Source organism: Polypterus senegalus, chromosome 6, assembly GCF_016835505.1.
Source record: "Polypterus senegalus isolate Bchr_013 chromosome 6, ASM1683550v1, whole genome shotgun sequence".
NCBI classification, from domain to species: domain Eukaryota; kingdom Metazoa; phylum Chordata; class Cladistia; order Polypteriformes; family Polypteridae; genus Polypterus; species Polypterus senegalus.
The window spans coordinates 18,076,242-18,091,472 of record NC_053159.1 but is presented as its reverse complement, the minus strand read 5'-3'; the positions used below and the strand labels follow the sequence as shown (position 1 = coordinate 18,091,472).

Here is a 15,231-nt window from a genome sequence, read left to right as displayed (position 1 = left end):
AATAGAGAAATAGCAGCAGAATGAAATTTGAATGGATAGTAAAGTCTGAATGTTTAGTCCTAAAGAAAAATGCTTTAAAGTCAGAAAGCTGACAGAAGAGTAGCAGCAGAGGAAACATCAGTGTTAAAAAAGGGTGTCATCCTGGGCATCTTGTTTAAATTAAGCAGTTGAGCCGATGAATGGATGGCATGTCTAGATGAACAGAGCCACTCTCTTTCTGTCTGACACCTCTTCTCTCTTGAACGGGCTGTTCTTTATGTCAAAAAGCCACATAGGATTCTGGACTTTGTGATGTTACACACAGATGAGGCTTAGTCTGGTGACGGACACCTCTATCTAAAAGCTTTGATTTTGGATGTTTTATCTGGGCAATCTCTTGCCGTCACCAGCTCCCTTTTCTGCTAGGTTGTAAACTGTCTGATCATTATAAACTAAGATTATCAGAATCAGAATTTAGCTGTATTGGCACTAATATGTGCTTAGAATTTGTCTCGATAGTACTGATGCAATCCTTTAAAAGTCAAAACAGCCAGTGCAATGTCCATCATGTTGGAAGGAGAGGCGCTAGAAGCGCTAGAAGGTGGACAACTTTACCTACCTTGGCAGCATCATCGACAGACATGGTGGGACAGATGCAGATGTTAGAACCTGAATCAGCAAGGTGAGGGCGGCTTTTATTTGGCTGAAGAACGTCTGGCGATCCTCTGAAATCAACACCAAGGTCAGTCTTCAACACCATTGTGAAGCCTGTCTTACTTTAAGGAGCCGAAACCTGTCACCACCACAAAGAGAATCCAGGTTTACATCAACAGCTGCCTCAGGATTCTTAAGATGTGCTAGCCAGACAAGATCAGCAACAAAAAACTGTGGCAATGAGCTAAACAGCAGCTCGTTGGAGACACTGGAGGTGGATTGGACGCACCCTCTTTAGACTTGAAACCAGTATCACAAGAAAAGCCCTCACCTGGAACCCACAAGGGAAGAGGAAGATGAAGAGGGTCGGCCAAAAATCACCTGACGCCGTGAACTGGAGGGAGACATGGGGAGAGCTGGAGAAACTGGCCCAGGACTGAAAAGGCTGGCGGGAGCCGATTGGCGGCCTATGCCCTTGGTGGGACCACAGGTGGAGATGAGATGATGATGATGATGTACTGATGCAATATACAAGGACGACATAGAATACAAAAAGATAAAAATATGATGCAGCATACTAGGGCAACACAAAATATAGAGATATATAAGAGATAAAATTTGATAAAAAAAAAAAAAAGAGTCCAGGTAATGCAGTGTACAGAGGTATACTGGGTAGAAGTTCAAACCTGATTAATCAGAATATCTGCATGATTTAAAAACTGTTTAGGTGACATGTTGTTTTAGCTTTTACTGCACAAAGGTTTTGCTGGAGGGAAATCTTCCTTACCCTGAACTTGTATAGGGATTGAATGAGTGGTAAGTTGCAGCTTATGATCTTTCCACAGGTTCTGACGATGTGCTGTAGATTGACCTTAGGCTGAGCAGAGTCAGCACCAAACCAGACATGAGGTCAGAATGGACTCGATGATGGCTGTGTAGATCTGGAGCAATATTGCTTGAGGGAGATTGAATTTTCTCAGCTGATGCAAAAAGAACATTCTCTGATGGTCTTTCTTGATAACACATGTGACATCATTGTCCCACTTAAGGTATTGTGACAGCACAGTGCCCAAAAACTTGACATTTTAAGCAAGTGATAGGAGAGCAGGTGGCTGTTTCCTGAAATCTTTGATCATTACTTGAGTGTTGTGAATTTTAATGTCCAAATTATGACTGCACCACAGATTTCAATGTTTCACCTCTCATCTGTAAAAGGATTTATTATTGTTTGAAATGAGGCCTAGTAGTGTGATATAATTTTGAGAAGGTACAGGCATTTGTATAATGTGAGAAGTGGGGGAAATGACAAAGATCTACGCACTCCAATACTAAAGGTTAACGAGTCGGACATATGTGTCCTACACATACCATTTCCTATCTGTAAGAAAGTCAGTAATCCAATGGCAGGTTGAACTGGGTGAGTTTCTTATCTAGGAGCCCTGGGATGATAGTATTGAAAGCAGAACTAAAATCCACAAACAAGATAATCACCTGTGCCCCTGGCTTTGCAAGTTGGTGATAAATAAATCTTAGACCCAAATTCACTCCATCATCCACAGACCGGTTGGCTCGGTGTGCAAACTGAAATGAGTCCAGGAAGTCTTTTGTGGCATTCTTGAGGTAATTCAGAATAAGGAGCTCAAAGGTCTTCATTACTATAGAGGTTAAAGCTACTGGTCTTATAAGTCTTTCAAGTCTTGGTCTTTGAGTGCTTTGTAACAGGAATTATGGTGGAGGTCTTGAAACTTGAAACACTTGAAAATATGCATACATTTAGGAAACAAACAGCATTATTCCGAGTAAAACCGTTGCAGGCCTTTGCGGGATTAATAAAGTATCTCTATCTGTCTATCTGTCTATCTGTCTATCTGTCTATCTATCTATCTATCTATCTATCTATCTATCTATCTATCTATGATAACGATTTGTATCCCAGGTAGATTGCTGCTTGATTTTTAATGGAGTGCGTCCAGTTCCAAAAGTGATGATTTTATCCCTCCAAGACAGTATATAAAGTCGAGTAAATGCAAATATTAATAGACAGTTCATTAAAAAATTACAAACAAAAACTACTCTTTTAATATTTAACAACAAAATGCATACTTGGGATACAGAAAATTAAACTTTAGCACTCTGTTTATTCTGACCCTGCCATGCAAACTTTGCCAAGCTGAACAGATGGCTAAACAAGGTAACCAATAAAGAAGCAAAATTAACAAACCTTGCTTGAATGTTTTCCTCTGTGTTAAATCACCAATACTGTGAAACTATAAAAGCATACATAAAATAAAATGAGCATAAAGTAATATTACAAATGAAGCAGCAACACTACAAATAAATTAACTGTGTAAATCAAAAGAAGTAATCCTATATCTCTCTTTACCAAGCTGCATCATTTAGAGCTATCTGCCATACAGTACGTCACAATTTTCCTGTGCTATTTGATCACAAAAGCATGAGCAAAGATTTAAACATTAATAACAATACTGTCCAAACTATATAAAAAAAAAAATCTTACAATGAGTTAACTTACAAGAAATGCTTTCTGAGAATGAAATGAGGTTACACTACTGAGGACAGAATGTGAAGGCGTCATTGCAGATGATTCAAGGTTGCATCATTACAGAAGGGGCTGCAATGCCGTGGCACTGTTGCTTAAAATTAAAACAAAATAGCTTAGTATTTGAAAAGTCATATTCAAGTACTTGGCACATTAACATTTATGTCTTCACATTAACATTTATGTCTTTTTTTTTTTGTTTTCTTTTTAAAAACCAGATCCTGGTACAAGGCTCCATTTTTGCCCGGATGGCACCTGAGCAGAAGACGCAGCTAGTTGAAGAACTCCAGGCACTCAAGTAGGATCATAAACATAATCAACAGGCCTTCTTTCAACCCATACAAGTTATCCATACTTGTCTGATCTGTTTGCGAGCTCACAATGTGCAACTTTATCTGTCCTCTGGTGTTGTGTGCCCTTATGATGTTTGACCTTTTCTGAAAAAGTGGATGGTGTGCTGGTGATAGGATTTCCTATTGTGAGCCCCTGCCCTAGGCTATGCCCACACTACTGTGTTTTCATTTACAAATTATGTTTTTAAGCGAGAACCATATCTGTCCACACTTAACATCACTTACAAAAGATTCTCTATCCACACATAAATGACCAAAAACGTGTTTGAAGTAGCAGTTCACCAACACCGGAAAAATCCTTGAAGGGTCACAGGATTTATTGGAAAACTATAGTGATCAGTAGGTTATTTTGTCTTTTGCGCATGTATGCAGTAATCAGACTGTACAAAGGGCGACTAACATGTGTACTAGTAAGCAACACAACAAGCGCTTTTCATGTGCACTATGTGGAAATATGGTGACCAATCAGGCAATGAGATGACATAATGAGCAGGATCCAATCAGAGAGGGGCTATGAAGCAAACATAAACAAATCACAGCATGATTAGCGTCTGCATTTTCAAAAGTCTACGTTTTCACCCATGCACATTACAATACCGAGCTGGCTTTTGCAGAAGTATCTGGCTCTGGAGAGCGTCGTCAAAATAATCTTCATTTTCAGGGGTTGAAAATGCTGGGGTTGTGTGGATGAAATGGGAAAACCGAGAGTGATATTTGTATTTTAAAATGAAATTGTAATACTATGGATGTAGCCCTAGAATGTCCCCATATGTTGATTATTATGACAAGCTTGATTTTAGCTCAATGCTTGGTTCTGCCTAACGAGCCAAATCATATGTGAGAGTAGGTGGGTAGTTTCTATAAAATGCATCTGCCAGGTTTGAAATTCTTCTGTGGCTTGAAGATTTGCTTTTTCTTTTAGCTACTGCGTGGGGATGTGCGGAGATGGTGCCAATGACTGTGGAGCCCTAAAGGCAGCAGATGTGGGAATCTCCCTCTCGGAGGCTGAGGCCTCTGTTGCATCCGCTTTCACATCGAAGATTGACAACATTGAGTGTGTTCCGCTAATCATTCGGTAAGGAGGCTTTCATCTCTCTGAGAGATTCATGCAGTTTATGTATCTTGATGGTTTGTTTAATTGATGATTGCTTCAAAGACAGTACAAATCAGATGTTATTACATATTTTATACATAGAAAATTAGAAATACAGTAATGTGTTTCCATTTCAAAAATGTTTGACAAAAAAGAGGAATGTGTACATAAATATTGTATTTTTTTTCTATTGATTTTTGGACTCCTATTTTGCTAGCGTGTGGACCTGGAATATTGGAGTCTGTCCTTGAGGCAGCTGTAGATGAGATGCTAGTCATACTCACAGTCCTGCACATAGACATTTACAGTATACCTGAAAGAAAATTGGAGGCATCTGAAGTATTATTCTGGTGCTATATGAGAAATGGACAAACACAATGGGAGTAGGGGCACCACATGCTAGTAGTTCTCCAGAGCAGAGTATACTTTAGAACTGGAATACATACCATTTTTAAGGTGAGAAATACACAAAGCTGAGACCCGGGCTCAACACCAGGTCTGAGAATGTGAGATCAACTTTTCACTGACAGCCAAGGAGGAGAGATTTTGTTAACCTTTGTTTTCTTGTGTGTCAGCTTTGAAGTCTTAAATTGATGGTGCAGGACTGGGTTTAATAAGCCCTGTATGTGACACTGGTCTGGCTAATGAACAATTAAAGTTTAACAGGGTTTGATGGTGGCCTCCATTGCAAAGTGCTGTTTGTTCCTGCCTTACATCCCTGTCTATGACTCTTAAGCTCCTTTCACATAAGCATGTCTATGTTGATTGTAACAAAGTTTTTTTTTTTTTAAGCATTGATACAGGAACTGGTTTATATTTCATTAAAACTCTATTAATAAATTCATTAAGATTGCAGATTCAAAAAAAAATTATATCAGTTGTTTAGATGTTTTGGGCTGGTATGTACAGTACTCCATGCTGACCTTTGTCCACTTTTTCTTCAGGGAAGGCCGCTGTTCTCTCATAACCTCCTTTGGACTCTTCAAATACATGGCCATGTACAGCCTCATCCAGTTCATGTCTGTGCTCATTCTGTATTCTGTAAGTATTGGAGAAAGAATGTCAAGTGTAGAAATTGCTACTCATTAATACAAAAGAAGAATGATAGATAATCGACTATGACCAAGTTAGTCTGTGAAGCTGGGGACTGCAAAAGTGTTGTGAATAGAGTCCCTGGGAATTAACAAGTTGCTCATCAGCATTTGAACCAGCTCTAGCCTGGAGCTAACATTGAATAAGGAAATTCTGTCCCTCACAGGGTTGCACTTACATGTACACCTGTACTCACACATGCCAATCCAATACACCAAAACAGAGTTGGCAGCTAACCAAAAATTGCCTGTATTTGGGGTATAGAAGGAAAAAAAATGATGTGTGTGGTTTTTACTGTGATCACTCTAGTATTCCTCCAGCATCCCAAATATGTCAGTTTGATTTACTGGTGGTTCTTGATTGGTCCAGTATGAGTGAGTGCGAGTCAGCCTAGTGATTGATTCGCAACATGTCAAAGTTTAGGATCCAGCATGGTACAACCATGATTTGGATGAAGCAAGTATAATAAAATAGTAGGAATTGGGTTGAGACAACATTCTGTTTTTGTGTAACTCATGTCTGTTTTGTTTTTGTCTTTTCTTTATTACAGATTAACACAAACCTAGGAGATTTTCAGTTTTTGTACATTGACCTAATCATTACCACCTCCATTGCTCTTCTGATGGGTAAAACGGGCCCTGCCAAGGAACTTTGCCCTGAGCGGCCACAGGGTAGCCTAATTAGCATCCCAGTTCTGGGCAGCCTTCTCCTGCAGACCTTTCTTGTCCTAGGCATCCAGATAGGTTGCTATTTTATTACCACCTCTGAGGACTGGTAAGACTCCACCCATATATCTACCATGATTAGTGTAAACATTTCTGCTACACATAAATGTCAGTTTTTACTTTGCTTCACTTAAACACAGTTATAGTGTGTGATGTTTCCATGCATACAGGCACTCTGTTAATACCATATATATTTTTTCATGGTCTGAACTAGTTATCTTTGTTTTTGTAAATATATAAATAATTATGTGTTACAGTAGTTACTGATTCTTCCTGACGGCTATAAGGATCAGGTTTAAAGCCCCTGTATGGAAATGGGTCACCACTGGGGTGTTTCCACATCCTATGTGAATTTCCCCTTGGGATTAATAAAGTATCTATCTATCTATTATATAGTTCCTTTCATCTATCTATCTATCTATCTATCTATCTATCTATCTATCTATCTATCTATCTATCTATCTATCTATCTATCTATCGACATGCATGTAATTGGCAGTTGTAAATTGTTCTGGTATGTTGATGTAAGTCAGTATGCCTTGTGATGGCTGGTATCCAGTCCAGGGTTGATTCCTGCTTTACACTCTGTACTGCTGGGGTTTGCCTTGGCTTCCTAAGGATCTTATGTCAAGTGGAATTGATGAGATGTTTAATTCCCTATGTATGTGAAAGTCTGACATGCCTTTTTGTTCCAAAGTTCACTTCTATGCTCTTCTCTGTACAGCTACTAGAGAGGTCTTGTTTGATACGTAGTGGCCAGGCCTGCAGATGATACTCCAAATGTGTCTTCCCTTCCACATTATTAAGTATTAACATAACACCCTTCATATATGGTCAATTTTTACATAAAATTGTAACATTCTGTGCATTGTCTGTACACTGAGATTATCGTATCAACATAAATCACTAAATATATTTCAGTTGTATCTTGCTGTGGTTCAGCATTGTCCATCTTGTTCTCTTTAGTCTGAATGAAGCACTTTGCTATATTTATATTGGCATTTTCGAAGTGTTGACTCCATTTTGAATAATAAAGAATTTTTTTTTTTTACTTCCCCAGTGCTTTACATTGAAATGACCCATGACATCTTGCAGTATATCTCTGCAGGTTAAACCTTTAATTTCTCGTTCTGACTCACCTTCTGATTTATCTTCTAGGTTTGTTCCAGTTAATGCAACATCTCTTTTTCCTAAAAACCTCCCCAACTATGAAAACACTGCCCTTTTCTGTGTGTCAGGATATCAGTATCTAATAGTGGCCGTAGTTCTTTCCAAAGGATATCCATTTCGGAAGCCCCTCTACACAAATGGTGAGCAAAAGGTCTGGGTACTGGTGTGACAAGTGAGTTGATTGTGTGGCATTAAATATTGCATTTTTTTTCTCTCAAATGAATTAAAAATGTAAGCATTTACAGCAGGTTCAGTTTTGCACAACACAGCAATTGCTCCCTCTCGCATGTCACTCTCTTGCTTGGCAAAGTATTAAGGAGTCCCTGGATCTGTGTGGCTCCTACAAAACTGTGCTGACAATCCTGTCTCTAAAGTCAGTTTCTTCATTATGGCAGCTTTTGATATGTGACACTCTGGGTGGGAAATACTGGAATTGGTGATCTTCACCTTTCTGGTCTGAACATTTTGGATATTACTCTCTACCCACGCTAAGACTTGTTAGTAATCTAATACTTGAAGCTAATCAAAGACTTTGTTAAATGGTGCGACTCAAACCACTTACACCTGAACACCAGCAAGACCAAGAAACTGGTGGTGGATTTTAGGAGGCCCAGGCCCCTCATGGACCCTGCGATCATCAGAGGTGACTGTGCAGACCTATAAATACCTGGGAGTGCAGCTGGATGACAAATTGGATTGGACTGCCAATACTGATGCTCTGTGTAAGAAAGGCCAGAGCCGACTATACTTTCTTAGAAGGTTGGCATCCTTCAACATCTGCAATAAGATGCTGCAGATGTTCTATCAGACGGTTGTGGCGAGCGCCCTCTTCTACGCGGTGGTGTGCTGGGGAGGCAGAGTAAAGAAGAAGGACGCCTCACGCCTGGACAAACTTGTTAAGAAGGCAGGCTCTATTGTAGAAGTAAAGTTGGACAGTGTAACATCTGTGGCAGAGCGACGGGCATTAAGCAAACTCATGTCAATCATGAATAATCCACTGCATCCACTGAACAGTGTCATTACCAGGCAGAGGAGTAGCTTCAGTGACAGACTTTTGTCACTGTCCTGCTTCACTGACAGACTGAGGAGATCGTTTCTCCCCCAAACTATGTGATCTATCTATCTATTATATAGTGCCTTTCATATCTATCTATCTATCTATCTATCTGGCACATGCTTTACTTTCTGTCACTCTGACTTATGACTTGTAATGTCTAATGTCATCTCTCCCTGGCTGGCAATGCCAGCAACTCTAATGTCCAGCCTCTTTAGGTAGGTATGACGCTTTACCACACTGATTTACGAGTAAGGCCGATGGCTGAAATCTCACATGTTTCTCAATCCCTGATATTGACACCATTGTGAAAACTCTTTGGTTTGCCATTTTTGGGTTTTATGGTTGTCTTACTTGGTGATTGGCAAATTCTGGAAGTTCTTCTGTGGATCTCATTCTGTAAGTAGCCAGTGATGATAGTTCTATACTATTTTAGGTTGATATTTTCTGATTTTGAATCTCGTTCTCTTAGCAGAAAATGATGATAGCTTTTAACTTGGTGTTTTCTGACATTATAAAAATGAACTTTTTTTTTTTTTACCAGGACACCTCATACCTGTCTGCCAGATAAACATGACACAAATATCTTCTTTTTTCATTTCATAGTAATCTTTTTGCTGGTTCTGTTGGTGCTTTTTGGACTCATGGTTTGGATCACCTTGCATCCTGCATATTTCCTTCTGATGATTTTGCAACTGAAGGAGATAGACGACATGAACTTCAAGCTACTCCTGATAGGATTATGTGCTCTCCATTTTATCTGTGCATTCATGCTGGAGGTAAGTACGAGGACATCACACCAAGTGGGCAAACACCAGGAAACATCAACGGCTTTTGAACAAGATGGTGATATCCACAGAGCTCCATTGACGCCAGTAACAGGCTCAATCCCATTATTGCACCTCCTGACGATCACAGTAGCCCATATTATACATGCAGGCCGCCCTAAGAATTTACTAACAAATGGCAGGGGCAAGGGGTATCTGTGGACAAAGTGGAACTAAGAATTCCCAGAAACTGACCCAACAGTTTTGTTCACGTAAAACAGTATAATTCCAACAGAACATTTCTAGGCAGAGCATACGTGGAGTCCTCATGTACAGAAACTAGACATGAGAGGCTCTGAAAGTGAAACAAAAAGTCTAGGTTTATATATTTATTTAAATCTGTTTTAAAGTTAAAAACTTGAAAATTCTCTAGAACAGGGGTTTCAAACTCCAGTCCTGGAGGGCCACAGTGGCTACAGGTTTTCATTCTAACCATCTTCTTAATTAGTGACCAGTTTTTGATGCTAATTAACGTCTTTAGCCTTAGCTTTAATTAGCTTGACTCCAGCCCCTTAGTAGTTTTTTCCTTAATTAGCAGGCGGACAGTAATGAGACATAAAACAAGCAGGACATTACCAGATCACCTGTACCCATCAAACAAAATCTGAAAATAAAGATGAAAGTCTCATGTAAGTTTGATCCATCAGGATACCAAAACATTTTAGGAGTTCTTAGAAAAAAACAGAATATCAACAGTTTTGGAAATGTCTGCGGTGGCAAAATGAGAGCAGCAACAAGCCATGGAATTGAATAATGGATTGAATTAACAGCAAGAATCAGCTTCTCATTAAGGAACTGGTTGGAGTTTGAAGCCCCAATGTAGCTGGTCATCTGTTGCCTCGTTTCATGTCTCATTTCTGTTTGGCTGTCATTTAATGAAGAAAATAATCAATTCAGAAGGCTTAATCCTTAAAAACAGGGCTATTAAATTAAAGGGAAAAGAAGTTAATTAGCAGTGAAAACTGGACACGGATTAGAAAAAGGGATAGAAAGAAAACCTGCAACCACTGCGGCCCTCCAGGCCTGGAGTTTGACACCCGTGCTGTAGAACTTGGGTGGAATTAGAACTTGAACATTTTTTCTCAAAACCCAAGCTGAAGAGGAAATTGTTGAAACGGCAGATGCAGTCAATGTCCACCTGCTTAATTGATTCTGCGTTTAATTTATGAAGGGAATGCTTCTCTCTGGTGGATGGGAAGGGAAGGGAAGCAGGAGTGAAACAGTTAAATGCAATTGTATTTCTTGAAAGCCATTTTATTCAATTTCCTGTTTATTTCTTGAAAGCCATTTTATTCAATTTCCTGTTTATATAGTTCGTATCTCAATAGCAACTCTTCAGTACATTGTTTGATATCGCATGAACAGGCTGAAGTTAGCACTCGATTACTGCTTTTCACCAGGGTGTTTTTTGCCAGATTTTTAAACAATTTCAGTCGGCGCTTGTGGAGCTTTTGCACACCTTTCAGGATCCCCGTCCTCATACCTGGGATGAGACTTTCACGTAAGAACGCGATCAGCCTGAGTAATTGCCAGGTTTGCTTGTTTAAAAGGAGCTAATACCAGTAAAGTCTTGAGTTAGTTATTCCGAGCTGTATTTGTGAAAAGGGTTAGAAACCTTTCTAAAGACATGATGTTAAGATGATGGTGACACTAAACTGACCAGATTTGAGTAGGAGTCTGCCTTGCAGAACACTGTAAATATGCATTGGTGTGCTTCTACCATATACTGGGTAAAATAGGTTTAAGAAAATAAATAGCTTCCACTATGAGAAATGTTCCCTCCCAATCCCTTTTGCCCATCGAGAGCACATAAGAGAACGTCCATCCATTCAGTATCCAACCCGCTATATCCAAACTACAGGGGGTCTGCTGGAGCCAATCCCAGCCAACACAGGGCGCAAGACAGGAAACAAACCCCGGGCAGGACACCAGCCCACTGCAGCATAAGAGAACGTGCACCACGTAAATGAGTTGGATGTCATACAGTGTTGCAGTAAATTAGCAAGTCAGAGAAACAGGGGCAGTGCTGGTATTGAATAAAAATTGTTATCCTGTGTCAAGAACCATGGATATCTGTGTAACTGTGGCACCAAGGGCGTGAAAATTAATCTGTTCAGTTATTTCCAGTGGCTTATTTTTGGAGAAATACAGGGAAAAACCAATCTGTCATAACTGTTTTGTCTTGTTTTGTTCTGTTTTCCCTCCCTCAGATGGCGATAGACTATGGAATGCTCAATTGCCTACGTCGCCTGCGTGGACAGAACGAATCAAAGAAAGCATACAAACGTCTTGAACTGTACCTCAAACAGCAGCCATCATGGCCCCCGTTAGAGCAGGTCATCCAAGCTAAGCCTGGCATCACCATACACATCAGCTAGCAGGCTTGGGGGGAAAAAAACACATTTGGACAGTAAGACAACCAGTTATCCATTCCTTCATTTTAATTTAAGGAAAATAAAAGACAAGAAAAAGAGTTGAATATCATGGTGAGCTGAAAATGACTTTTCTCCTGTGGTATGGTTGCCATGCCTCAACTTCTTTCTATTTTAAGCCACAGTTTAGCACAGCAATCGCACAGCACTGGTCAATATCCCAGTGTTTTCACGGCTGTGCCAGAAGTGCTTTCCTGTGGGATTGCCCACTGTGGAGACATCTTATCTAAAAACCTTTCCATCCGTTTGGCAATGGCTTTGGTTCTAAAATGATAGAATCTACCGTCTGGCTGGGCTCTGTTTTCACAAAGTGGAGGCACACGCCAGCAGCTCAGGCCAAGGATGCTGGGTTGGCTTTAATCATCACTGTATACTATGTGTGTTGCTGCTACACTCCATCTTAACAGGCCGTGCACTGTATTTAATTGGACTGTGCCATTTTACCCCCTATGTGAAGGTTTTGTTAAGTGCTGGGGGGTTTGGGGGGGTTCTACTTAAGTGCTACAGAACGACTCCCCCATTCTGTAATGAGACCAGGGTGTGGTGATCCAGCTGCTTGATTTTGCCTTTTTTTTAATTTGTAAACAGTTTTATTTAGAAATAAGATACACTGGAAAACTACTTTGAGATCACCAGGGGACTCCTCCTAAGCCAGCTCCAAGCAATTTTGGACTGAGGATGCTTGGAATTTCTGAGAAACCGAGACTAGTAGTTTTTTTTTTTTTTCCTTTAACCTAATCAGTGAAGTTTTTGTACTTTTGTGTCTGAATCCCCCATCCTGCTGGCCTGTAGTTTTCCACATTGGAGCAAATGACTGGGGGCTGGGAATTTTCTTTTTTTTTTTCTGGTCTCCTTCCAATCCAACTCTCTATGCCAGGCCTGCTTTTCATTGACTTCTTCACCTGTTTCCTAGAAATTTAGCAAAGAAATGCAGTGTGTTCCAGTAGTTTAGTCAATTAGACCGTTTCAAGTCTACTCAGCTCACTTGTTAAGAGAAACAGAGCAGTTATTTTTCTCCTCTGCCAATATACTCTACACAAATTCAAAGGATGGCTTAGACATGTAACTGGCTCAGAAACATGCATGGAGGTAGGTGAGGGTAAATGAGGAACTAATGATATAATGGTAACAAGAAGGAGTGAAAAAATTAATAGTCCTGGATGGGTCTGAATACCTCCGCCTGTGTGTGGCTTCTCCCTAGCTCAGTGGAAAAGAACCTTAGTGTCTTAGCGGATATGGCTAACACTCTACCTCATTATTTTCAGGATTGTGTTATGTCCTTTCAGTATTCAAGTACACGTGCCCTACACCAGGTGGGCTGCTCCATGGCATAAGATGCTGATGACCTCTTCTGTCTTTATGTCGCTAACCCAAACCTTCCATCTAAAGGAGCAAACTTATTAGGAAACTATTAATGACCCTGTACTTCGAGTAGGCAGCAGACAAGCCTCCCATCCTGCATTTTGTCTGCCTGCAACTACTGTGCCTTGCCAAGAAGAAAGACTTGGACTTGACCACATTTGGCTGGTAAGGACCCTTTAAAACCCACATTCAGTTTTTTTCCTTATAAGCTGAAATGTGTTTGAATATTGTGGGATGTGCATGTCAGATCAAAATTAGGCTGTCATATGTTGGCCATTGCCTTTGATACACGCCTTGCCTACAAGGGTAAACATTTAGGATGTTGTTAATGAGCCCCATACCAGCTCCTAATTTATTTATACTGTCTGAGCGTTACTGCTTTGTACAGGCTGCATAGGAATCTGGTAAGCACCACACAGTAATGTACTCTGTAGGGACAGACATTTGCAATCTGTTAGCCAGACTTGTGTAACCTTCTGACACCACTCCTGTCGCTGCAGCTAGATACAGTGACACTATTGGCCTCTTAGGCTGTCATGAGTGTTTACAAGTGAGCTGAAGATACGGGATCCCTCAAATTAAATTTGCGAAACACGTCATCTGTTACATTCTAATAATTCAGGACTCACACACTGCCTAAATTAAAGAAAGAAAGAGTGAACTTTACTTGTTCCCAAGGGAAAAATACAAATACTGCAGACTGAGCCATAGAAATTCCTGCAGAAGTCCAGTAGAGTAAAATGTAGGACAGTGAGATGGAAGTGGTTGGAATGAACACCAGAACAAGTGGGAATCAACTTTGATTCATTCAAGTACATTTTCCTACCGTGGTAAGGGTTTTATATACTTCTTAAAATTAATTTTGCTTTTATATATGAAGGCCAATAATGTCTGGTGGCTGATCTCTGTATCCTTCTTTCTTCCCGCTATTATATTTTGACTATTATTCTTCTTTTTATCTTTTAAATTTGGGGTGAATGACAATGTTGATTGTATGTGCATGTAACATACTTTTGTTATTGTCTTGCATTTATATGTGAAAATGTTGTCTGCCTCTTATTGAGATGGCCAATTTGGTGTCAGTAATTTTGTATGAATTGTTACTTTGTACCACGTTCACAATGTTATTTGCTCTTCATGCACTTTATTTGCTATTTACTGCATTCTCTTTGTTAGTCAAACTTGTTGTTTTCCTTTTTTATTCTTTAACTACCCATCATCTAAAATATTAATACTAAGTTACCCTTGGTTTAAGGTTGACCACTTTCATACATGGCCTAGCTTATAAGAACAATTTGTACAATCATCTGGCAGCAACGGATTTGTTACTAATTGACCCAAAAACATTGGCTGTGTACAAATGTAGGTATCTTTTAAATTGCTTTTATTATAATCTTACAAGTAACATAATAAAATTTATAATATAGATTTTTACGATTTAGTAGGCATGGTGGAAAAATATATTTATTTGTGGAATTTTATGTGACATTTTACATAATCAAGTGTTGCTAAATAAATTGCTTATTTTCCTAAAATAGCATTGATCAGATGAGAATGAAGGGTTAAAAAATTGAAGACTGAAAGAATTCTAGACTGTGTGCATCAGTCCTACCGCTAAAGTGATACTGTATTGCAAATTTGTCTACAGGGGGCTGGGGGGTTCAAATAAACACCCAAAAGAAGCAAGCGTTTGCTTGAAATGTATGATCATAATTTGGAGACAATTTACTAAATATACATACAGTATATAAAGAGCTGATCATGAGCATACAGTGCATTCAGAAAGTAGTTCGAGCCCTTTTGCTTTTTTCACATGTTGCAACTTCATGCTAAATTCATTTAAATTTAAATAAATTTTTCCCTCACATCACACAACACTCCATACTCCAGAATGACAAAGGAAAAACAGGATTTTAGAAATTGTTGCAAA

At 39.5% G+C, this 15,231-nt stretch overlaps 1 protein-coding gene across 2 annotated transcripts in view; it reads left to right on the top strand.

The window, feature by feature from the left end:
- Nucleotides 1-14,729, top strand: part of atp13a2 (ATPase cation transporting 13A2) — a 176,385-nt gene extending 161,656 nt beyond the window's left edge. For both annotated transcript variants that reach the window (XM_039755450.1, XM_039755451.1), the window contains exons 23-29: nucleotides 3,412-3,491; nucleotides 4,469-4,621; nucleotides 5,584-5,680; nucleotides 6,282-6,505; nucleotides 7,615-7,766; nucleotides 9,287-9,459; nucleotides 11,718-14,729. In XM_039755450.1, the coding sequence (XP_039611384.1) occupies nucleotides 3,412-3,491; nucleotides 4,469-4,621; nucleotides 5,584-5,680; nucleotides 6,282-6,505; nucleotides 7,615-7,766; nucleotides 9,287-9,459; nucleotides 11,718-11,885 (1,047 nt within the window). In that variant the 3' untranslated portion in view covers nucleotides 11,886-14,729. The remainder of the gene's footprint in view (nucleotides 1-3,411; nucleotides 3,492-4,468; nucleotides 4,622-5,583; nucleotides 5,681-6,281; nucleotides 6,506-7,614; nucleotides 7,767-9,286; nucleotides 9,460-11,717) is intronic.
- The last annotated feature ends 502 nt before the right edge of the window (nucleotides 14,730-15,231 follow it).